The following is a 25,677-nucleotide window of genomic DNA, read 5'->3' on the forward strand; positions in this document are numbered from 1 at the left end:
CCATTGCTAGTTTTGCTCCATTCCCCTAGTCCTGCATACAGGCTGCCCAAGGAAGGGGTAGAGGCTTCATCCTATGAGATATTCAAGGCCAGGCTCTACGAGGCTCTGAGCAACCTGATCTAGTGGAGGATGCTCCTGCTGGCTGCAGGGAGGGTTGGACTGGATGCCCTTTGGAGGCCCCTTCCAACACAAACCATTCTGTGATTCTGTGGGAATGAGAGGCCATGGGACTCTGTGCAAAGGCTGCCCACTGCCATTGCATGAGTGCTGTGGCAACCATAGAATCAACCAGGTTGGAAAAGACCTCAGAGATCATCAACCTATCACCCACCACCTCCTGACAACTAAACCATGGCTCCAAATGCCACATCCAGTCCCCTCTTGAACACCTCCAGGGATGGGGACTCCACCACCTCCCTGGGCAGCACATCCCAATGGCCAATCTCTCTTGCTGGGAAGGATTTCCTCCTCACCTCCAGCCTAAACGTCCCCTGGCACAGCTTGAGACTGTGTCCTCTTGTTCAGGTGCTGGTTGCCTGTCCTTCTTAAATTGAGGAATGAGGTCACCCTCAGGCTCCTCCTCTCCAAACTACAGAGCCCTCAGCTCCCTCAGGCTCTCCCCATAAGGAAGATGTTCCACTCCCCTAATCATCTTTGTGGCTCTGTGCTGAAATCTTTCAAGCAGTTTCCTGAGGTCCTTCTTGAACTGAGGGGCCAAGAACTGAACACAATATTCCAGATGTGGCCTCAGCAGGGCAGAGTAGAGGGGGAGAACCTCTGTGGACCTACTCACCACAGCCCTTCTAATCCACCCCAGGATGCCCTTGGCCTTCTTGGCCACCAGAGCACATTGCTGGTCATGGTCAACCTCCCATCCACCAGGACACCCAGGTCCTTTTCCCCTTCACTGCTCTCCAGCAGCTCAGTCCCCAACCTCTCCTGCTCCATGGGGTTGTTCTTTCCCAGGTGCCAGACTCTCCCTTTGCCCTTGTTGAATCCCATTCCATTTCTCCCTGCCCAGCTCTCAGCCTGTCCAGGTCTGGCTGAATGGCAGCACCACCCTCCTGTGTCAGCCACTCCACCCAGCTTGGTGCCATCAGCAAACCTGCTGGCAGTGCTCTCTGTGCCCTCATCCAGGTCATTGATGAATATATTGAAGGTCACTGGTCCCAGTAGTGAGCCCTGAGGGACTCCACTAGACACAGGCCTCCAACTAGCCTCTGTCCCATCGACCACAGCTCTCTGACTTCCTCCCTTCAAGCAGTTCCCATCCACCTCACTCCCTGCCCATCCAGACCACACTGCCTCAGTGTAGCTGCGAGGATGCTGTGGGAGGCAGTGTCAAATGCTTTACTGATGTCAAGACAAACCACAGCCACTGCTCTACCATCATCCATCCACCTGGTTGCATCCAATGATTCAGTTCTGGGTGATCCCACAAGGTTTTGACCTCTCTTAACATAGTTAAAGGCAAAGAAAAGAGAGCTGTTTGCTGGAGCAAGAGCCGAAGCCGTGCTGCAGCTGCTAACATCCCTCTTTGCTGTGTGTTTACTTTGCATGCTTCCCCCACCACCATCTGAGACACTTCCATTTGCCATGAGTAAATATCAAACTGATCTTGATATCTGTATCTGTCTCATGAAATATACATCCCAGCTAAATGTGCCCAGATGATTAATTGACTGCTGTGCAGCCATTAGCATAAGAATCACCTCACTGCACAGGCTGGAGATGGTGCTCACTAATTGCTGGTTGAAGTGAACAATGTTTTTCCTGCATGGGAATTAACAGTGCATGCATCCCAGCTCCTGGATGGGGAAATTCAGGGCTTTCTGGAAGACAAGCATTTCATTTACCTGTTTTTTCCTCTTCTCTGCTAAACAATCGGAGAGCCTGATCAGACTTTTGTTGTGTGCAGGGTCCATTTTGTCTTTGAGGAGCTACCAAGGAGAGGGCTTGATGTTCCTTGGAGCCTATCCTTGATGTTCCTTATGGAGCAGATCATCTTGGGGCCAATCACTGTGCACCTGAAGGATGGCCAAGGGCTCAGGTCCAGCCAGCATGGATTTAGGAAGGGCAGGTCCTGCCTGACCAACCTGATCTCCTTCTATGCCCAGGTGACTGCCTGGTGGATGTGGGGCAGGCTGTGGATGGAGTCTGCCTGGACTTCAGCAAGGCCTTTGACACCATCCCCCACAGCAAACTCCTGGCCAAGCTGTCAGCCCCTGGCTTGGACAGCAGCACTCTGAGCTGGGTTAGGAACTGGCTGGAAGCTGAGCCCAGAGAATGGTGAATGGTGCCACAGCCAGCTGGCAGCCAGGCACCAGTGGTGTGCCCCAGGGATCAGTGCTGGGCCCCAGCCTGTTCAATATCTTTATTGATTATCTGGATGAGGGCACTGAGTCCATCATCAGTAAATTTGCAGCTGACGCCAAGCTGGGGGCAGGAGTTGATCTGTTAGAGGGTAGGAGAGCTCTGCAGAGGGACCTTGACAGGCTGGGCAGATGGGCAGAGTCCAACAGGATGCCATTGAACAAGTTCAAGTGCCAGGTGCTGCACATTGGCCACAACAACCCCAGGCAGAGCTACAGGCTGGGGGCAGAGTGGCTGAGAGCAGCCAGGCAGAAAAGGGACCTGGGGGTGCTGGTTGACAGAAGCTGAACATGAGCCTGCAGTGTGCCCAGGTGGCCAAGAAAGCCAATGGCATCCTGGCCTGCATCAGGAACAGTGTGGCCAGCAGGAGCAGGGAAGTCATTCTGCCCTGTGCTCAGCACTGGTTAGGCCACACCTTGAGTCCTGTGTCCAGTTCTGGGCTCCTCAGGTTAGGAAAGATGTTGAGTTGCTGGAAGGTGTCCAGAGAAGGGCAACAAAGCTGGGGAGGGGTCTGGAGCACAGCCCTGTGAGGAGAGGCTGAGGGAGCTGGGGTTGCTTAGCCTGGAGAAGAGGAGGCTCAGGGGAGACCTTCTTGGTCTCTACAACTCCTTGAAGGGAGGTTGTAGCCAGGTGGGGGTTGGGCTCTTCTCCCAGGCAACTTTCTCCCAGGCAAGCAGCACCAGAACAAGAGGACACAGTCTCAAGCTGTGCCAGGGGAGGTTTGGGCTGGATGTTAGGAAGAAGTTCTTTATAGAAAGAGATTGGCCATTGGAATGTGCTGCCCAGGGAGGTGGTGGAGTCCCCATCCCTGGAGGTATTCAAGAAAGGACTGGACATGGCACTTGGTGCCATGGTCTAGTCATGAGGTCTGTGGTGACAGGTTGGACTTGGTGATCTTTGAGGTCTCTTCCAACTTTGGTGATTCTGTGATCATCATCATCTTCATCACTACTATTAATGCAATAATATTGCTAATACTGTAGTCTGTGTACAGTTTTCAGGTCCTAAGGGCATAGAACGAATTAATCTCGGCTGCTTCCATGGCAGTGTAGGATAAAATGGTCAAATAATGGTTAAAATGATAAAGTAGTAGGGCTCTGAATAGGTCATAGAATGGCTCAGGTTGGAAAGGACCTCAGAGACCATCTACTCCAACCCCACTGCCATGGGCAGGGACACCTCATCCAGCCTGGCCTTGAACACCCCCAGGCAGGAGGCAGCCACAGCCTCCCTGGGCAGCCTGTTCCAGAGTCTCACCACCCTCACACTGAAGAACTTCTTCCTCAGCTCCAGTCTCACCTCAGCTTCAAACCATTTTCCCTTTTCCTGTCTCTAGACACCCTCAGGAAAAGTCTCTCTGCAGCCTTTCTCTGGGATCCCTTCAGGCACTGGAAGGCAGCTCTAAGGTCCCCCCAGAGCCTTCTCTTCTCCTGGCTGAACACCCCCAGCTCCCTCAGCCTATTCTCATTCAGGTGCCCCTATTAAACCTTAGGAAAGGCTGCTTGGTGTCAGACTTCAGCTAAACCAGGACACAGAGGACAGGAAGGCAGCCACAGCACTGGCAGCTCTCCTATGTCTCTGCAGGCCCCTCCTGGGGACAGCTGAGTGTCCTTTGCTCTGTGGTGGGGGAGGTGCCACAGAGATGTGCAGTGAATTCTGCAGGGCAGTTTGTGCTCTGAAATGCCTTCATGTTTCACAAGTGGCATCCCAGCTGTGACTTGTGCCCTTCACCACCTGCCAGCTGATAAGCAAAGTGTAAGAGCAGATTCTGATTCTGGCTCCTGAAGCCATTCCCTGCTACTCATGTCACGGAGGGATGTGCTCCCCTGCTGGAAGCCGGGCAAGAGGATTCACAGAGTGCATTGGGTTGGGAGGGAGCCTCCAAGGGCATCTTGTCCAACCCCCCTGCAGTCAGCAGGGACAACTCCAGCTACAGCAGGCTGCACAGGGACACAGCCAGTCTGAGCTTGAATGTCTCCAGGGACAGAGCCTCAACCACATCCCTGGGCAGCCTGTTCCAGTATTTCACCACTCTCACTGTGCAGAACTTCCTCCTGATGGCCAACCTGAATCTGCCCTGCTCCAGTTTCAAACCATTGTCCCTTGTCCTATCCCCACAGCCCTTCTGAGCAGTCCCTCCCCAGCCTGACTGTAGGTCCCCTTCAGATATTGAAATGCAGCTCTAAGGTCTGCCCTGAGCTCTCCAGGCTGAGCAGCCCCAATTCTTTCAGCCTGTCTCCACAGCAGAGGTGCTGCAGCCCTCTGATCATCTTGGTGGCCTCCTCTGGATGTGCTCCAGCAGGTCCATGTCCCTCTTGTGTTGAGGGTTTCATAGCAGGACACAGCCCTGCAGGTGAGGTCTCCCTGTGCTGCTGTGTGTGCAGGACTTCATCTGGGAATTCAGTTCCTGGTTCCTTGGCTGGGGGGGGTTTGTTGGTTTGCCTGTGCCTTGTTTTGTTTCACCAGCACTCAGATGAGGCTCAGGGGTGTCTGTAGAGAAGGCCCAGCTGGTGCTGGGGAATATTTGAAGAGGTATGATTTCTGCTCAGTTCTCTGTGGTGTGCTCCTCCTTTGTGCTGTGAAATCCTACAAGCTGCTGATGTGAAGAGCTGCTGCAGTACAATCAGCAGCAAACAGCTACCGTGAGGAGCACCATCAAAGCCAGTGGCAGGCAGGCCCTGGAGCTGTGAATCACTTCTGCAGGTGATCCCTGGCTGAGTGATGAACCATTTGCTTTTACAGGATGAATAACCATCACATCTGTTTGCCATGACAATAGCAGCTTTCTGGCAGATTTATTAAACAGGGCAGGTTTCCCTCCAAATAACCTCAGGAACACAAAAGCTGCCTGGGGGGCTCTGCTTTTCCTTTGAAAAGAAGCAGTGTTGAAATAAAGTTAGCATGGGGTGCATGGAGCAAAGTGTGGCCAGCAGGGCTGGGGAGGTTCTTCTCTCCCTCTGCTCTGCCCTGCTGAGACCACAGCTGCAATCCTGTGTCCAGTTCTGGGCTCCCCAGCTCAAGAGAGGCAGAGACCTGCTGGAGAGAGTCCAAGGGAGAGCCAGGAGGATGCTTAGGGGACTTGAGCATCTCCCCTGTGAAGAGAGACTGAGAGCCCTGGGGCTGTTTAGTCTGGAGAAGAGAAGGCTGAGAGGGGATCTGATCAATGTCTATCAATAGCTGAGGGGTGGGTGTCAGGATGAAGGTGATGGTCTCTTTTTGGTGGTGCCCAGTGATAGGACAAGGAATAATTGGTAGAAACTGGAACACAGGAGATTCCACCTCAACGTGAGAAGTCACTTCTGTGTGGTGAGGGTGGCAGAGCCCTGGGGCAGGCTGCCCAGAGAGGTTGTGGAGTCTCCTCTGGGCACACTCAAACCCCCCCTGGATGTGTTCCTCTGTGACCTCTGTAGGTGATGCTGCTCTGGCAGGGGGGTTGGACTGGATGATCTCTGGAGGTCCCTTCTCACCCCTAACCACTCAAGGTGTGGCCTAACCAGTGCTGAGCACAGGGCACAATGACCTCCCTGCTCCTGCTGGCCACACCATTGCTGATGCAGGCCAGGATGCCATTGGCCTTCTTGGCCACCTGGGCACACTGCTGGCTCCTGATGATGATGATGATGATGTACAGCATTATTAAAAGAGTCAATTAACAAACAGAAGGGTTGGTTTATTGGCTCCATTCTAATGCAGAGAGTGACCTGCCTGAACACTAACTCAACACATGAATTATTCTGATGCAACAACTTTATTTGCTGTGTTTTCCTTTGCACCCAGATGCTCAGAGGGGTATCAGCCCCTCCTCAGGCATTGCAGAAGTCATTAAAAGGAGACATTTTGAGTGAAAAATCCCAGATGGAGGGAAAAAAACCCAAAACAACCACCAAAAAGCAGGAAGAAAGTGGGAAAGAGCACATGATTGGAGGAAAACAGACATAACACTGTATAAAACCAGGGGGGGGAAAGCAGAACTGCCCACAGCTGTGGCCAGCATGCCTTAGAGGACTCCCAGTCTTTAGAAAGCAAGAGAAATCTTCTTTCTTGCTGCTTTGATTACCTTGGCAACATCTCCTCCATGTCAGCAATTACATAGGAGACCACAGTCCAAACAGCAGCACAGAGGTTCATCTGGTGTGGATCCTGGACTGTCATCGTGTCCCCTTCAGAATGATGAAACCAGAAGTATTTGCTGAGGTCATCGCGCAGGCTGGCACCTACAGAGGCACGTGGGAGCAATGCAAACATTTAATGAGCAGTACAGACTGGAATCCATTCCTGGGCTGCCCAGCACCAAATCCACATGCAGCTGCATCATGGCCTACAGCAGGGATGGGGAGAGACTGTGTGCAAAGGCCTGCAGGGGCAGGATGAGGGACAATGGCTTCAAACTAGAGCACAGCAGATTGAGATTGGATATCAAGAGGAAGTTCTGTACTATGAGGGTGGTGGAACACTGGAGCAGGTTGCCCAGGGAGGTGGTTGAGGCCCTATCCTTGGAGATATTCAAGGTGAGGCTCAACAAGGCCCCAGGCAGCCTGATCTAGCTGGGGATGTCCCTGCTGACTGCAGAGGAGGTTGGACTGGATGAGCTTTGGATGACCTTCTGGCCTGGACCATTCTATGACTATGATTCCATGACTCTGATTCTATGACTCTGTGACTCAGTCTCACAGTATAACTAAGGTTGGAAGAGACCCCAGGGATCATCAAGTCCAACCTGTCACCACAGACCTCACAACTAGACCATGGCACCAAGTGCCACATCCAATCCCCTCTTGAACACCTCCAGGGATGGGGACTCCACCACCTCCCTGGGCAGCACATCCCAATGACGAACGACTCGCTCAGTGAAGAACTTTCTCCTCACCTTGAGTCTAAACCTCCCCTGGCACAGCTTGAGACTGTGTCCTCTTGTTCTGGTGCTGGGTGCCTGGGAGAAGAGACCAACCCCTTCCTGGCTACAACCTCCTTTCAGGTAGTTGTAGAGGGCAATGAGGTCACCTCTGATCCTTCTCTTCTGCAGGCTAAACAACCCCAGCTCCCTCAGCCTCTCCTCACAGGGCTGTGCTCAAGGCCTCTCCCCAGCCTCGTTGCCTTTCTCTGGACACCTTCAAGTGTCTCAATGTCCTTCTTAAACTGAGGGGCCCAGAACTGGGCACAGGACTCAAGGTGTGGCCTAACCAATGCAGAGTACAGGGCACAATGACTTCCCTGCTCCTGCTGGCCACACTATTCCTGATGCAGGCCAGGATGCCATTGGCCCTCTTGGCCAGCTGGGCACACTGCTGGCTCATGTTTAGGCAGCTGTCAATCAGCACCCCCAGGTCCCTCTCTGTTATGACTCTATGACTCCATGACTCTATTACTCTGACTCTATGACTCTGATTCTATGACTATGATTCTATGACTCTATCACTCTGACTATGATTCTATGACTCTATGACTCTTTGAGTCTGTCACTCTATGACTCTATCACTCTGACTCTATGAGTCTATGACTCTATGAGTCTATGAGTCTATGACTCTATAACTCTATGAATATGATTCTATGACTGATTCTATGACTCTGACTCTATGACTCTATGACTCTATCACTCTGACTATGATTCTATGACTCTATGACTGACTCTATGACTCTGTGTTCCATAGAAGGGCTGCCCTGAGCTGTGGTATTTGCAGTTTGTAGCCTTTGGGTTAATTGACTTGAGTGAGCATGAGGCAGCAAACATTCACACTGGGGAATAGCTGACCTTCCCCTGGAACACTTTTCTCCTCAGTGACAGCAGACAGCCACCTTCCTCTAAGGCTACCAGAATCCAGGCAGAGCAATCCCTGCAGAAACCCCACAGGTGGCAGAGCTTCCTCCAGCCTTCATCCCAATGAACTGATGAACCTCTCCTTGCTGCTATTTGTATCAGGGAATGATCTGGAATTTGCTTCTGAAGGGAGCCTACAGCAAGGCTGCAGTGGGACTTTTCCTAAGGGTGTCTACAGACAGGCCAAGGGGGAATGGCTTGAAGCTGAGGGAGAGCAGGGTGAGACTGGAGCTGAGGAAGAAATTATGTGGCATGAGAGTGGTGAGACTCTGTAACAGGCTGCCCAGGGAGGTGGTGGCTGCTTCCTCCCTGGAGGAGTTCAGGGCCAGGTTGGATGTGGTTGTTCAGTGCTGCAGGTGGGGTCTCAGCAGAGCAGAGCAGAGGGGCAGAACCCCCTCCCTGTGCTGCTGCTCTCCCTGCTCTGGCTGCAGCTCAGCACACAGCTGCCTGCTGGGCTGCCAGGGACCAGGGACTCCTGGGGAGTTTGTCACCAACTGACACCCCAAGGCCTTCTCCTCCAGGCTGCTCTCCAGCCACTCTCAAGCCAGTCCTTGGCCCAGGATGTTTCCTTCAAAGCACATGTGCCAGAGTTACCAAAGATATCCACCAGATTAAAGAGATGGAGAGGAACATCACCTCTTGTTCTGGTTTTTCTAGGTATTTTATGTTCATTTGCAGTCTTTCCAAAACCTGGCAGAGTCACAAATCTGAAGTGGTCAGGGAGTGAACCTGCTGCAACAGGAGGTGTTTGGGGCAGGCTGGCTGGCAGGCTTGCCCTGTGCCACCCTGCCGCTGCCAGCCCCGTGGAGAGCTCAGCCTGTTGAGCTGGGTGCTGCACAGGTGCTTTGTGAGCTGGCCTCACTTCATCACAGCCTGCAGAACTGTTCCTGTCGTGAAAACTCAATTATTGCCTTGCCTGGGTTTTAGTGCCCACATTAACCTCTTCTTCCACAGGCTAACCTGTAGCTCATAGCTGCCTTTAATGCCAATTAGTTCATTCTCCACGTCTCAATTAAGCAGAAGCACTGGAGAAGGCTGCTGCTGGTTTGAGTGGGGCACTGGCAGCAGTCCCTCTCCTGCCATTTAGGCTCAAATGATGAGAGCTAAGCTGCTTGAGTTTCACAACCACAGACACTGAAAGTTTCCAGTACAGGGCTCACAAATGCCACCAGAAGCCCTGCTGTGTCACCTGCCTTGAGTCATGCTCTCAAAGGAATCAAACAAGAAGGCAGAGGGAAAGCTTTCAGTTGGCTAATTAAATGAGACTGGAGTGTGAAGGAGACAATCTGAAGTGTGCATTATTTCCTGTTTGGCTTAATAATGCCTTAGAGAATTCATCCTCTGGCTACACTGAACTGACTACATTACAGCTCAGGATTATCACAGTTACTCTGGCAACATGTCAACTTCTCCCTCCTTGCAGCAGAGGAGCTGTGACAGCCGGGGATCCAGTCTGCACTCACATGAAATCCTGTGCAGGAAGGTCTCAGGGAAGGGAGCAGCTCCACTCCATAAAGCACAGGGGAACAACACTCCAAAATGCCAGCACAGAAGCATGGAATGTCAGGAGGTGGAAGGGACCTCCAGAGATCAGCACAAAGGGAAGACCTGGGTGAGGCACTTGGGTGCCATGGTTTAGTTGATCAGATGGTGCTGGGTGATAGGTTGGACTCCATGATCTCAAAGGTCTTTTCCAACCTGGTTAATTCCATTCCATTCCATTCCATTCCACTCCACTCTATTCCATTCCACTCTATTCCACTCTATTCCACTCTATTCCATTCTATTCTATTCTATTCTATTCTATTCTATTCTATTCTATTCTATTCTATTCTATTCTATTCTATTCCATTCCATTCCATTCCACTCTATTCCATTCTATTCTATTCCATTCCATTCCATTCTATTCTATTCCATTCCACTCCATTCTATTCTATTCTATCCCATTCTATTCTATTCTATCCCATTCTATTCTATTCTATCCCATTCTATTCTATTCTATTCTATTCTATTCTATTCTATTCTATTCTATTCTATTCTATTCTATTCTATCCCATTCTATTCTATTCTATTCTATTCTATTCTACTCTATTCTATTCTATCCCATTCTATTCTATTCTATTCTATTCTATTCTATTCTATTCTATTCTATTCTATTCTATTCTATCCCATTCTATTCTATCCTATTCTATTCTATTCCATTCCATTCCATTCCATTCCATTCCATTCCATTCCATTCCATTCCATTCTATCATCTTTGTGGCCTCCTCTGGCCTCACTCCAGCAGCTCTGTGTCCTCCTTCTGCTGGAGACAGCAGAACTGGAGGCAGGATTGGAGGTGGGGTCCCAGCAGAGCAGAGCAAAGGGGCAGCATCCCCTCTCCTGATTCTGACAGGCAGACAGGTTCAAAGCTCAACTTTATATCCCAAACAGTTTCTCCTGCTGCTGCACCCTGCCCTGCTTCACCTGAGGGGAAAGAGGTGGAAGTGACACAGAGGGGAAGACCTTTGTGGGTTTTTTCCTTGCTTGTTTTATTTTGTTCCACCCTCAGAGCACTCTCCCTTTCCATGGAACGTGTCCTGCACAGCCTTGGTGCCTGAGCTTCATGCTGCCACCTGACAGGCTGGCAGGAGTTTGCTCATCAAGAACATTGTGTGAGGCACTAGCTAGGGGTTGGTGTCCCAGCATGTGTGGTGAGAGCTGTGTTGGTCTAAGGGGCTTCTGTGAAAAGCCATCATTGAAAAGCTTCAGAGAGTATTAGACTCTTATTCTGTGGGGGCAAAGAGAAGCAGAGCTCTCCCCTACACACCCAGGTGAGCACACTGCAGCTTGAGAGACTGTGAATGGATCTGACCCTTGGAAATAAAATACCTTTCAGCATTCATCTCTCATCTTCATGGGTCCCTCCTTTCTGCTAAGAGAATCAGAGAATCACAGAATTGTCAGGGTTGGAAGGGGCCTCAAGGCTCAGCCAGTTCCAACCCCCCCGCCATGGGCAGGGACACCTCACACTACAGCAGGTTGCTCACAGCCACATCCAGCCTGGCTGCAAAAACCTCCAGAGATGAGGCTTCCACCACCTCCCTGGGCAGCCTGTGCCAGTGTCTAATATGTTTCCCCTTCTCTCACTTTATCAGGGTCAAAAACCAGACAAGTGAGATTTTAAAGAAGGAACTCATTCCAGGTAAGCACAACCAAATGATCATAGAATCAATAAGGCTGGAAAAGACCTCAGAGATCAAGTCCAACCTATCACCCAGCACCTCATGACTAACTAAACCATGGCACCAAGTGCCACATCCAATCCCCTCTTGAACCCCTCCAGGGATGGGGACTCCACCACCTCCCTGGGCAGCACATTCCAATGGCTAACTACTCTCTCAGTGAAGAGCTTTCTCCTCACCTGGAGTCTAAACCTCCCCAGGCTGCCAGCAGGGTCCCTGCTGTGACTCCAAAGGCGGCTCTGGGTTTGGATAAATCTTGGGTGTGGCAGAGAAGGCAATCATCATTACTTCAGCAATTAGTCTTGTGCTGTGTACTAGGAGCCCAAGGCTTATCTGCAATTAGAGCCTTTGCAGCTCTCTGTTGGAGTGTCTGGAGCAATCAGCCACCCTCTTCTGGAAAGAGTGAAAGAGCAATCACACTTTTCCTGGCTCAGTGAATTTACAATGCACTGCACATCACAAAGGAAAAGAACGACTGGAGAAGAGCAGCAAAGGGCAAGGACTAACCCTATCCACAGTGAGGACAGGCATTCAGTGCTGTTTTCCATAGGAAGGATGCTCTACACCCGAGCAGATGAGATAGGAGCCCAAGCCAAGACTTGCAGAGGGGAGGGGGAGCCAAGACATGAGCAAGAGCAGACACAGCAATGCTGTCTACTGCCAGAGGCAGGCAGCTGGCTCAGCAGGCAGGAGCTCTCCTGCCTGGGAAATGACTGCAGGAGGGTTTCTTAGCACTCTCTTAACTCAGGCTCCAGGGACCACACACAGCCCCTTCCCCCTTGCTCTCTTAGCAGAAAGTTGAAGTTGTTACTTGGGCCAAGGGACAGAGAAATGAAATTGTCACTAGGCTGAGGATGGAGTGGAAAAGTTTGTAGAGGTTCTCAGCACTATGAGTCTATGGCTCAGAGCTGGTTTAGCATTAGTATTAGCATTGCTCAGTTGCACCCTGGGACAGGACAAGGGGCAACTGATACAAACTCCAGCACAGGAGGCTCCACCTCAACATGAGGAGGAACTTCTTCACTGTGAGGGTCCCAGAGCAGGCTGCCCAGAGAGGTTGTGGCTCCTTCTTTGGAGCCTTTCCAGACCCATCTGGATGCACTCCTGTGCAACCTGCACTAGATTCTGTGGTCCTGCTCTGGCAGGGGGGTTGGACTGGAGGATGTCCAGAGGTCCCTTCCAACCTCTAACATCCTGTGTGCTCCTGTGATTAGCAGATGGCTTAGCAGCTACTTGTCTGGCAGGAAGAGAGAAGCTGCATGGAAAGGAAGCAAGCAAGCAAATGACATTTTTAACTGCCTGATGATCCCTTCTTTCCCCCAAGCATCCTGAAGTAAAACCCATCAATGCAGAGCACTTGGGGGCTTCAGCAGCATCAAATGCATATGCTTTTAATCAGGACTGCATGGGAACATCTGCCCTCAAATCAGGCCAGCAGCTTGTGGTGGACAAGAAAAGTACTCTCAGTAATGAACAACTCAAGCACGAGGCAGGCAGGCTAAGTAGCTCTCCTCCATACTTCCCACCTAGCACATCTTGGGGGTTTAAAATCAGATGTTTTCCAAATCAAGATGTCTTAAACCCTGCCCATTAGTTTTAGCTGTTTCTTAGCTAGGAGGTAGAAGGGATACAATTGTTGAGGCCAAGAAAAGATGCAGCTGCAGTGGAGTGTTGAAGCCCTGACATCTGCAGCCTGTGGTTCTCACACTCCAGCGCAGCAGGAGAGGGAGAGCTGGCCCGTCAGACCTGATTCCTTCCTGCTGCTGGCAGTTTCAAGATCAAGAGTAATTGTGGCTGAGGGGCAGGTCCAGAGGAGGGCCATGAAAATGATCAGGGGGTTGGAGCACCTCTACTATGAGGACAGGCTGAGGGAGGTGAAGGTATTCAGCCTGGAGAAGAGGAGGCTCCAGGGAGACCTAATAGCAGCCTGCCAGTACCTGAAGGGGGATGCAAAAGGCTGCAGAGAGACTGTTTGCAAAGGCCTGCAGGGACAGGACAAAGGGCAATGGCTTCAAACTAGGCAACAGCAGATTTAGATTGGAAGTTAGGAACAAGTTCTGCACCATGAGGGTGCTGGAACACTGCAATAGGTTGCCCAGGAAGTGTTGGGGCCCCACCTCTGGAGATATTCACCAGGGCTCTGGGCAACCTATCGAGCGGAGGATGCCCCTGCTGACTGCAGAGGGGGTTGGACTGGATGACCTTAGCAGGTTCCTTCCAACCCAGACCACTCTATGATTCTATGATACTGTTCAAGGCCAGCAGTGGCACTGTGCACACAGCTTAGGAACCTCCCTAGCCCTTTTGCATAGGGAAAAAAGCCACCCTCAGAATTAAGCCATGCTATGCCAAAGCTAGGGGCCTGAGCTCTGAGTGCCAACCTATTTCACAGAATCACAGAATCACCAAGGTTGGAAGAGACCTCAAAGGTCACCAAGTCCAACCTGTCACCACAGACCTCATGACTAAACCATGGCACCAAGTGCCACATCCAATCCCCTCTTGAACACCTCCAGGGATGGGGACTCCACCACCTCCCTGGGCAGCACATTCCGATGGCGTCTGTGGTGTTGCTGTTAGAGTAGGTCTTCAAGAACAACAAAGATGTGCAAGAACTGACACAGGCAGTGGTGAGACACTACTGGAAGAGAAGATGCTCAGAGGCTCTCTAGGGACCTCCTTGCCAGCTCTTGTCTGTTTATAAACATAGCTGAAATAGCTCCTTAAGGAACTACAGAGCTTAGCTCTCTGCTGCTTGACTTGACCCATGGCTACAGCCAGCTTTGGCCTTGTGAGCCTGAGGGCAATTCAGGATCACTATTCCAAGTGACCCTTGCACACAGCATTAAACCAGGCAGCAAACACCTGGAGTAACCTTGCTGCATTTCACAAACAGCTTAGGAATAAGAACTTTCCATCAGAGAACTGTCCTGCTCCTGTACTTCACAGAAGTTGCAATGCATGGGTGAGGTTCATTAAGGTAAAATGCAAGGTCCTGCAGCTGGGCAGGGCCAACCCCTTCCAACCTGATCCATTCTATGATGAATTAGGGGTTTCTGGCTCTTTGGATGGAGAATCTGAATGAACTGCTGCATGCTGCTTTGCCCTGGCAGGCAGAGCTGTTTACACATCCCTGAAGTACATTTGTAGGAAGCTCTTTCCACAGACACTGCCACATTCATAGCATCATAGAATGACTCAGGTTGGAGGGGACCTTAAAGATCATCTACTCCAACCCTCCTACTGCCACAGGCAGGGACACCTCTCAGATAGACTTGGTTGCCCAAGGCCTCATCCAGTCTGGCTTTAACTACCCCCAGGGAGGAGGCAGCCACAGCCTCCCTGGGCAGCCTGTTCCAGAGTCTCACCACCCTCACCCTGAAGAACCTCTTCCTCAGCTCCTGCTCTCCCTCAGCTTCAAACCATTCCCCCTTCTCCTGTCTCTAGACACCCTCATGAGAAATCCTCTGCAGCCTTCCTGTAGGAGCCCTTCAGGCACTGGAAGGCAGCTCTAAGGTCCCCCCTGGAGCCTTCTGTTTTTCCAGAGCTGGGACAGTAACCATGAACCTTCTCTCTTGCACTCCTGTGCAGCCCATCATCCCTTCCTGAGCATTTGCCACTATACAATTCAGCTTCTTTCACACTTGTGTTTTTCACTGGTGTATTCCATGGCTGAATTGACTGGGATTACATCACTGGAAAGAGTGATAAAGGTGGGGGAGGGGGGGGGAAATGGGTACTCAGTAACTGTGGCCTTCAGAAAGTCAGTAGCACTGTAGGGCACATCTGTAGGAAGACAAACAGGTAGAAGGGTTCCAGTTTTGGAGTAGATAAATGTTAACAGTGTCCTGAAGAGACTGTGACTGAAATCATCCTGAACTTTCTGCTGTGAGGAAGATGTCTCTACAAATGGTTTCTGAGCTCTGTGTTTGTTCAGCTAAGCTCTGCTATCAAAAGCCTTCTCCAGAAGCCTCAGACATTTACACCTAAAATGTCACCTGCAAATGAAAGCCTGAGGTGTTTGCTGCTGCAGGAAGGGATCAGTTTGCTGAGCAATATCTAAGGCTCTGCCAGTAGAAAGCTCTCAGATCCATGCCAGACTCAAACCTGCAATGAGGCAGGATGCTTTTACAGCCTCCTTTCCAGGTGAAACTATATTGCATGGGAGAAAATGCTGTGCAAGTTATTGGCTCTAATGAGTAAAGAAAGGAGAGTAAGGAACTAATTGCAGTTTAAAGTAACTCTCAGGTCTCTGCCTGTCAGCAGGGATGGGGAAAATGGAGAACAGGTACTGCCCATGGTACAGGAAAATGAAACTGGGGATTCAGCACCACAAAGATGATCCAAGGGCTGGAGCACCTCTCTATGAGGATAGGCTGAGGGAGCTGGGGGTGCTCAGCCTGGAGAAGAGAAGGCTCCAGAGGGACCTTAGAGCTGCCTTCCAGTACCTGAATGGACCCTAGAGGAAGGCTGCAGAGGGACTTTTCCTGAGGGTGTCTAGAGACAGGCCAAGGGGGAATGGTTTGAAGCTGAGGGAGAGCAGGGTGAGACTGGAGCTGAGGAAGAGGATGATGGGGATGGGGGGACAAGGGTCAGCATGCTGCAGGAAAAGGGTGAAACTGAAAGATTTAATCTCTCCTGTAGTAAGAAAGGAAACTATGCATGTCAAAGTCCAGGGCCCAAACAGATCTGCTCTCAGATGAAGGTAATAAAGAAGCACTCTGAAAACATAAAAATGAGAGAACTGATCTATGATAGCCTTTATTTGCCACCTCTGAGGAAATGCCTAATAGTCTGGGTTAGCACTTACATTTTTTCTTTGTGAAGAAGCATTACAGTTGAGATGAACTCCTGGTTTATTAGTTCCTGGAAGAATAATTCCTCCTCTTGTGCAGTGAAACACACAGCAAGAAAAGCAAGAGGTGGCCACTGCAGAGGCAGAGAGACACAAGCAGCCATCAAGGTTCAGGCTGACATTGTCACAAAGGAGTTTCACCTTTAGGTCACTGGTTGAATTTTAAATAGAGGAGTTGCCACATGTGCCTGGGGAGTTGTTTGATGTCCTGGGTCACCTTGATCTCACATACAGCTCAGTTCTTACCTGACAAGTGTTCCCAGCATGGGCGCTGCAGCGACAGGTAACTTCCCCCAGGAGCCCGGAGAGGAGCATCCTCCCACCAGCTCTCCTGCAAACACTGTGCCACAAGAGCCTTCCCTCTGCAGAGACCAGCTCCTGTCCTCCTCTCCCCTAACACCTACAGCTGAGCTAGTGTTCACTGGATGCCACAGCACAAGTATCATCACTCCAGCCTCCCTTCTCAGTCTCTGAAGCTGTGCAGGAAGGCTGACCCAGCTCTGCTGCTATTAGAATCATAGAAGTGTAAGGGTTGGAAGGGAACTCATCCAGTTCTAGTCCTATCATTACCCAACAGCCTAAAAGCTCCCTCCCCAGCTTTCTTGGAGCCTCCTTCAGATACTACAAGGCCACAATTAGGTCTCCTCAGAGCCTTCTCTTCTCCAGACTGCACAACCCCAACTCTCTCAGTCTGTCTCCGTGGCAGAGCAGCTCCAGCCCTCTGCTCATCCTCATGGCCCTTCTCTGGACACCTTCCAGCACCTCCACATCCTTCCTGTCCTAGGGGCTCCAGAACTGGCCCCAGAGCTCCAGCTGTGGTCTCAGCAGAGTGGAGCAGAGGGGCAGAATCCCCTCCCTGGCCCTGCTGGCCACACTTCTCTTGCTGCAGCCCAGGTTCTGTTGGCTCTCTGGGCTGCAAGTGCTCACTGCTGGCTCCTGTTGAGCTTCTCATCCCCCAGCACCCCCAAGGCCTTTTCTTCAGGGCTGCCCTCAAGCCAGTCCCTGCCCAGCCTATATTGGTGCTTGGGACTGCCCCAGCCCAGCTGCAGGACCTATTACCTCAGGAACTGGTTTAAATCACGTTTGAAGCATCCCTGTGACCAGCAGGTCCCTCACTTTTCCAGTAAAAATACCCAAGTCCTGGCCTAGCAGGGCTTGCTGAGTGTCCTTTTAACATCATTTCAGACACTGAAAAAGCCTGTAGTGAAAAAGCAGGCAAAGAAACCAAACAACCAAAGCCAAGCAACTCATCTCATCATCCTGGAGAGCTACTCTAGGAGGAGAGGCTGAGAGCCTTGGGGCTGTTTAGTCTGGAGAACAGAAGACTGATAGGGGATTTAATCAATGTCTATCAATATCTGAGGGCTGGGGGTCAGGAGGGAGGGGACAGGCTCTGCTCAGCTGCACCCTGGGATAGGACAAGGGGCAATGGATGGAAACTCCAGCACAGGAGGTTCCCCCTCAACATGAGAGGAACTTCTTGACTGTGAGGGTCCCAGAGCCCTGGAGCAGGCTGCCCAGAGAGGCTGTGGAGTCTCCTTCTCTGGGGTCTTTCTAGCTCTGTCTGGATGTGTTCCTGTGTGACCTGTGATGGTCCTGCTCTGGCTGGGGGTGGACTCAATGACCTTTGGAGGTCCCTTCCAACCCTAACATCCTGGGATCCTGGGATCTCCACACCCAGCTCTGCAGGTTCTGGCCAAACTTGACTAGCACTTTGCCTTGGGAAGCAAAGGCTTTAAGTGCCACAGTTTAGATGTATCCCTCCCTAGAAATAACTACCTAATGGAATCCTTAAAAAGGGAGCTGTGGAAGAGGATTGCATAATGACTCAAGGAGCAGCCTGGGAAGCAGTGGTCAGCTCCAAGTGTGAAAGCACAGCATGAAATGTGAGCCCACGAGAGCTCCCATTCGTTTTGATCGACGCTTCGTGAGAAAGGAAAACAGAAGTTACACAAAAGATTTCCAGGAGCTGGAAACTGCCTCTCACTGGGAAAACACAGCTACAGACATTCCTCACTGAACTCTTGCAATCATACCATGGTCTGGGTTGGACAGGGCCTCCAAAGGTATTCCAGTCCAACCCCCCCTGCAGTCAGCAGGGACATCCTCAACTAGATCAGGCTGCTCAGAGCCTTGTTGAGCCTCACCTTATATATCTTTGGTCACTTTGGTCACAGCAACCCCAGGCAGTGCTACAGGCTGGGGGCAGAGTGGCTGCAGAGCAGCCAGACAGAAAGGGACCTGGGGGTGCTGGTTGGTAGTAGGCTGAACACAAGACTGCAGTGTGCCCAGGGGGCCAAGAAGGCAAATGGCATCCTGGCCTGCATCAGGAAGAGTGTGGCCAGCAGGAGCAGGGAAGTCATTGTGCCCTGTGCTCAGCACTGGTTAGGCCACACCTTGAGTCCTGTGTCCAGTTCTGGGCCTCTCAGTTTAGGAAAGATGTTGACTTGCTGGAAGGTGTCCAGAGAAGGGCAACAAAGCTGGGGAGGGGTCTGGAGCACAGCCCTGAGAGGAGAGGCTGAGGGAGCTGGGGTTGCTTAGCCTGGAGAAGAGGAGGCTCAGGGGAGACCTTCTTGCTCTCTCCAACTCCCTGAAGGGAGGTTGTAGCCAGGTGGGGGTTGGTCTCTTCTCCCAGGCAAGCAGCACCAGAACAAGAGGACACAGTCTCAAGCTGTGCCAGGGGAGGTTTAGGCTGGAGGTGAGGAGAAAGTTCTTCCCAGAGAGAGTAATTGGCCATTGGAATGTGCTGCCCAGGAAGGTGGTGGAGTCACCATCCCTGAAGGTGTTCACAAAAGGCTTGGATGTGGCACTTGGAGCCATGGTTCAGTTGTCAGGAGGTGTTGGGTATTAGGTAACAGGTTGGACTTGATGATCTCTGAGGTCTTTTCCAGCCTTATTGATTCTATGATTCTATCTCCAGGGATACTCAACCACTCCCACGGACAACCTGTTGCAGGGCTCAGCACCCTCATGGTGCAGCACTTGCTCCTATCACCCACTTTGAATCTGCTCCTCTCTCCAAACAATCCAGTCTGGGGGAAGTGTTTCTAGCAGCATTAACCTGCTGTGTTTGGTGCAGCTCACCCTGCCTGTGCTTTAGCAGCACAATCTATTTGACACTGAAAAGAAGAAATTATTCTTGAGAAACCCCATCAGAAACTGCTGTCACTGTTCAAGCAGAGCAGCCTAGCTCCTCTCAGTGTTGCAGAAACAAAGCCATCAAGAGCATTTTCACACAAATAATCCCAACAAAACTGATGAAGTGTCAACAGTTGACTGCTTGTTGAAATTGGCCTCAATTAGGAAAGCTGTTACAGAGGGTTCCATTTGTTGCACTGCTATTAGACACCAGAAGGGCTCCCTCGGAGCAGCGAGAAGGCTGCAGACAAAGCATGGAGCTCACCAGATGCTGCAGACTTTTTGCCCTGCTCCAGGGTGAAACACATTCTAAAGCAGCTAGAAGCATTTTGGTAGAGCTAATTCCTTCCCACTGGGGCTCAAGGGGGCAAAAAAAAAAAAGCATCCTTGTGCCTTTATGCTGCAGGAACTCTTTGGTATTTGGTTAACAGGCAGTGCTCTATGACATGGGGCTGCTGGAGGGAGGCCAAGGGAGGGCTGCAAGGATGCTGAAGGGACTGCAGTACTGCCTGGGGAGGAGAGGCTGAGAGCCCTGGGGCTGTTTAGTCTGGAGAGGAGAAGACTGAGAGGGGAGCTGATCAATGTCTATCAATATCCTCTTTAACATCTTCATTGATGATCTGGATGAGGGGGTTGAGTCAGTCATCAGCAACTTTGCAGATGACACCAAGTTGGGAACAGATGTTAGTCAGAGGGTAGAAAGGCTCTGCAGAGGGACCTCGACCGACTGGACAGATGGGCAGAGTCCAACAGGATGGCATTCAACAAGTCCAAGTGCCAGGTGCTGCACTTTGGCCACGGCAACCCCATGCAGAGCTACAGGCTGGGGTCAGAGTGGCTGAGAGCTGCCAAACAGAGAGGGACCTGGGGCTGCTGATTGACAGCTGCCTAAACATGAGCCAGCAGTGTGCCCAGGTGGCCAAGAAGGCCAGTGGCATCCTGGCCTGCATCAGGAATAGTGTGGCCAGCAGGAGCAGGGAGGTCATTGTGCCCCTGTACTCTGCACTGGTTAGGCCACACCTTGAGTCCTGTGTCCATTTCTGGGCCCCTCAGTTTAGGAAGGACATTGAGACACTTGAACGTGTCCAGAGAAGGGCAACAAGGCTGGGGAGAGGCCTTGAGCACAGCCCTGTGAGGAGAGGCTGAGGGAGCTGGGGTTGCTTAGCCTGGAGAAGAGGAGGCTCAGGGGAGATCTCATTGCTCTCTACAACTACCTGAAAGGTGGTTGTAGCCAGGAAGGGGTTGGGCTCTTCTCCTAGGCAACCAGCACCAGAACAAGGGGACACAGTCTCAAGCTGTGCCAGGGGAGGTTTAGACTCGAGGTGAGGAGAAAGTTCTTCACTGAGCGAGTCATTTGCCATTGGAATGTGCTGCCCAGGGAGGTGGTGGAGTCCCCATCCCTGGAGGTGTTCAAGAGGGGATTGGATGTGGCACTTGGTGCCATGGTCTAGTTATGAGGTCTGTTGGGACAGGTTGGACTTGATGATCCTTGGGGTCTCTTCCAACCTTAGTTATACTGTGAGACTGTGATACTGTGATATCTGAGGGCTGGGGGTCAAGAGGGAGTGGACAGGGACAGCCTCTGCTCAGCTGCACTCTGTGATAGAACAAGGGGCAATAGATATAAACCACAGCACAGAGAGTTCCACCTCAACATGAGGAGGAACTTCTTCCCTGTGAGGGTCACAGAGCCCTGGAGCAGGCTGTCCAGACAGGTTGTGGAGTCTCCTTCTCTGGAGCCTTTCCAGCCCCATCTGGATGTGTTCCTGTGTGACCTGTGCTGGATTCTCTGGTCCTGCTCTGGCAGGTGGGTTGGACTGGAAGATCTCCAGAGGTCCTTTCCAACTCCTGACATCCTGGGATCCTGTGATCCTCCACTAGAGCAGGTTGCTCAGAGCCTTTTAAATGTCAGGCCTCGATAAGTTTGCTTCTTTGGCATACAAAACAGGGAGGAAAAGCCCTGCATTTCAAACTCAAAGTATTAATAACCAAAAAAAAAGGATGATTTGCTCTGCATTGGAGAATTCTCCCCTGCCTGAGTTTACTATTTATAACCCAGCAGGCTGGGATTAATTATTACAAATCCTTAAAGCTGAAAAGAAGATTTCAGGCCTGTTATGCCCTGCATAATCTACAGCGCTTGCAAGCGGCACCGCTCCATGGCCTACTTCTGTTGCTCACCCTTCAGCAGCTCTGCATTTCCCCTACAGCAAATTCTCCTTCTTGGGAGAAAGCATTTCCTCCTCCTGAACCTGTCCAGAGAAGGGCAACGAGGCTGGGGAGAGGTCTGGAGCACAGCCCTGTGAGGAGAGGCTGAGGGAGCTGGGGTTGCTTAGCCTGGAGAAGAGGAGGCTCAGGGGAGACCTTCTTGCTCTCTCCAACTCCCTGAAGGGAGGTTGTAGCCAGGTGGGGGTTGGTCTCTTCTCCCAGGCACCCAGCACCAGAACAAGAGGACACAGTCTCAAGCTGTGCCAGGGGAGGTTTAGGCTGGAGGTGAGGAGAAAGTTCTTCCCAGCAAGAGTAATTGGCCATTGGAATGTGCTGCCCAGGGAGGTGGGGGAGTCCCCATCCCTGGAGGTGTTCACAAAAGGCTTGGACGTGGCACTTGGAGCCATGGTTTAGTTGTCAGGAGGTGTGAGGTATTAGGTAATAGGTTGGACTTGATGACCTCTGAGGTCTCTCACAACCTGGCTCATCCTGTGATTCTCTTTCCAAACCACCTCTCTGAACAGGCTGCCCAAAGGGGTTGTGGAGTCTCCTTCTCTGGTGACTTTCCAGCCCTGTCTGGTGACCTGCAATGGATTCTGTTCTCCTGCTCTGGCAGGGGGGGTGGACTGGAAGCTCTCTTCCAACCCCTGACATCCTGTGATGCTGGCAGTGCCAGGCAGGGGGATGCTCACCGGGTACCCCTGCTCTCATCCAGTAGGCTATGTCAGTTCCGTCAGCGCCGTCGTAGAGCTGTGTAACGTTGATGGGCTGCAGCAGAGCCAGGACCTCCTTCATGATGGCCTGAGCTTCAGCACTGCCAGTAAACCCCAGTCCAGATGGCCTGAAGGTGCCCTCATCAGACTCCATGACAATGTCAAAGTTGGAGATGTTTTCCTGAGCAGGGAAAGAGAGAAGAGATGGTTTGGTGACTGCTCTTTGTGCTGCTGCTCGGTGCTGTGTTCCAGAGGCCAGGGGGAGCACAGCCACACAGAGCTGCTTCAGAAATGCTTCCTCTGGGGGTGTGCTAGAAGCATAAATGAAGGGAGCTGATCCTTGGGGGTGAGTGCTGATCTGTTAGAGGGTAGGAGAGTGCTGCAGAGGGACCTTGCCAGGCTGGACAGATGGGCAGAGTCCAAGGGCAGGAGATTGAACACATCCAAGTGCTGGGTTCTGTACATTGGCCACAGCAACCCCATGCAGAGCTACAGGCTGGGGCTGGAGTGGCTGGAGAGCAGCCAGGCAGAGAGGGACCTGGGGGGGACTGGTTGACAGTAGGCTGAACATGAGCCAGCACTGTGCCCACGTGGCCAAGAAGGCCAATGGCATCCTGGTCTGCATCAGCAATAGGTCAGCAATAGGTCTTTCCCAACCTTATTGATTCTATGTGATTCTAAGAGCTTTTGGTTGACAGGCTACAAAAGTATTTGCACTTGCCCAGTGCTATATTGTCCTCATTTCTTCTCCCTTGCCACATGCCCACTGGCAGGAGGAGGTAATTTACCACCTCAAGGCAATCCATGCCTGTCTGTGCTGAGTTACTGCACTCATATTTCCACTGGCTTGTAGCTAACTAAAGCCATAATAAGCCCAGCCCTGCAGATGAGTCACAGAGACCATCTCTCACTTCACAAGGCATCTTTAAATACCACTCACAGTTAGCTTGCACTCATTATCATCAGCAAGCAACGTGCCAGCCACCCTGCCCTAATTGCCAGAAATTTGCCAGAGTAAATCATGAAAAGGTGAAGTTATTTTTCATGCTAAATATGATGCACAACAGTCATCTGCTTGATTTTGCTGTTCTGACTAATGCAGTGTCCCACACTCCTAGCTGTATATAATTCTGCCAGATCAGATGGCTTGGGGGGGGGGGAGGGGGGAGAGGAAGAGGAGCCACAACCAGCAGAAGGGTGTCATGCCTGCTGAAATTCTCTGTGAAAATGAGAATTAGAATTAGAATTAGAATTAGAATTAGAATTAGAATAAGAATTAGAATTAACCAGGTTGGAAAAGACCTCAAAGATCATCAAGTCCAACCTATCACCCAACACCATCTAATCAACTAAACCATGGCACCAAGTGCCTCATCCAGGCTCTTCCTAAACACCTCCAGGGATGGTGACTCCACCACCTCCCTGGGCAGCACATCCCAATGGCCAATCTCTCTTTCTATAAAGAACTTCTTCCTAACATCCAGCCTAAACCTCCCCTGGCACAGCCTGAGACTGTGTCCTCTTGTTCTGGTGCTGCTTGCCTGGGAGAAGAGACCAACCCCCACCTGGCTACAACCTCCCTTCAGGGAGTTGGAGACAGCAAGAAGGTCTCCCCTGAGCCTCCTCTTCTGCAGGCTAAGCAACCCCAGCTCCCTCAGCCTCTCCTCACAGGGCTGTGCTCCAGACCCCTCCCCAGCTTTGTTGCCCTTCTCTGGACACCTTCCAGCATCTCAACATCTTTCCTAAACTGAGGAGCCCAGAACTGGACACAGGACTCAAGGTGTGGCCTAACCAGTGCTGAGCACAGGGCAGAATGACTTCCCTGCTCCTGCTGGCCACACTGTTCCTGATGCAGGCCAGGATGCCATTGGCCTTCTTGGCACCCTGGGCACACTGCTGGCTCATGTTCAGCTGCCATCAACCAGTCCCCCCAGGTCCCTCTCTGCCTGGCTGCTCTCAGCCACTCTGCCCCCAGCCTGTGGCACTGCCTGGGGCTGTTGTGGCCAAAGTGCAGATCCTGGCACTTAGATGTGTAAATTGCAAACAGTTGGTAAGTTACCCTGGGCTTCCTTCACAGAGCACAACATCCAGCTGGGATCACATCAACAAAGCTTTGTCTCAAGTGTTTTAAAAGTGAAGTAATGAAGTGTCTGTCAAACAACACCCAGCCTGCCTTCCATTTGCCTGTTTGATCCTGGAGCCTGCTTTTTAATATTCATTCTGCAGAGAAGTCCTGGAGACAACCAGGAAATGCAGAGACTTTGCTCTGCTGAGACCTTACCTGCAGTGCTGCATCCAGGCCCTCAGCACAGGAAGGACATGGACCTGATGGAGCTGGTGCAGAGGAGGGCCATGAAAGTGATCAGGGGCTTGGAGCACCTCTGCTACAAGGACATGTTGAGGGAGCTGGGGGTGTGCAGCCTGGAGAAGAGAAGGCTCCAGGGAGACCTAATAGCAGCCTGCCAGTACCTGAAGGGAGCTACAAGAAGGCTGCAGAGGGACTGCTTGCAAAGGCCTGCAGGGACAGGATGAGGGACAATGGCTTCAAACTAGAGCAGAGCAGATTTAGATTGGATGTTAGGAACAAGTTCTGCACCATGAGGGTGGTGGAAAACTGCAACAGGTTGCCCAGGGAGGTGCTTGAGGCCTCATCCTATGAGATATTCAAGGTGAGGCTGGACAGGGCTCTGGGCAACCTGATCTAGTTGAGGATGTCCCTGCTGACTGCAGAGGGTGTTGAGATAAGAGAGCAAAGATTTTTCTTTGCTTCATTTTATGGTCCACATTGTGAAATACAATGGGGAAACCCAAAGAACCAGAAATATGCAGGGCAAGGAAAGTTGCACTGCAGCACACACAGAGCATTTGACAGTCACCCTCAGATTGTGAGCTATGCTTGAAACTGGAACAGGTTGTCCAGGGAGGCTGTGGATGCCCCCTCCATGGAGGTGTTGAAGGCCAGGTTGAATGAAGCCTTGAGCAGCCTGGGCTGCTGGAAATTGTCCCTGTCCATGGAACTAGTTGGAACTGGATGATTTGCCACAGCAACCCCATGCAGAGCTACAGGCTGGGGGCAGAGTGGCTGCAGAGCAGCCAGGAAGAGAGGGACCTGGGGGTGCTGGTTGGTAGTAGGCTGAACACGAGGCTGCAGTGTGCCCAGGGGGCCAAGAAGGCCAATGGCATCCTGGCCTGCATCAGGAACAGTGTGGCCAGGGCCAGCAGGAGCAGGGAAGTCATTGTGTGCTGTGCTCAGCACTGGTTAGGCCACACCTTCAGTCCTGTGTCCAGTCCTGGGCCCCTCAGTTTAAGAAGGACATTGAGACACTTGAAGGTGTCCAGAGAAGGGCAACA

The 25,677-nt window shown here is 51.6% G+C and overlaps 1 protein-coding gene across 1 annotated transcript in view; it reads right to left on the reverse strand.

Annotated features, from left to right (window-relative positions):
- Positions 1 to 6,335: 6,335 nt before the first annotated feature.
- The window catches only part of CPQ (carboxypeptidase Q), a 91,579-nt gene continuing 72,237 nt past the window's right edge, over positions 6,336 to 25,677 (reverse strand). The window contains exons 6-7 of the mRNA XM_009902931.2: positions 22,306 to 22,507; positions 6,336 to 6,587 (exon numbers count right to left, since the gene is read on the reverse strand). Of these exons, the coding sequence (XP_009901233.2) occupies positions 6,427 to 6,587; positions 22,306 to 22,507 (363 nt within the window). The 3' untranslated portion in view covers positions 6,336 to 6,426. The remainder of the gene's footprint in view (positions 6,588 to 22,305; positions 22,508 to 25,677) is intronic.

Source organism: Dryobates pubescens, chromosome 14 (genome assembly GCF_014839835.1).
Source record: "Dryobates pubescens isolate bDryPub1 chromosome 14, bDryPub1.pri, whole genome shotgun sequence".
In the NCBI taxonomy this organism is placed as follows: Eukaryota; Metazoa; Chordata; class Aves; order Piciformes; family Picidae; genus Dryobates; species Dryobates pubescens.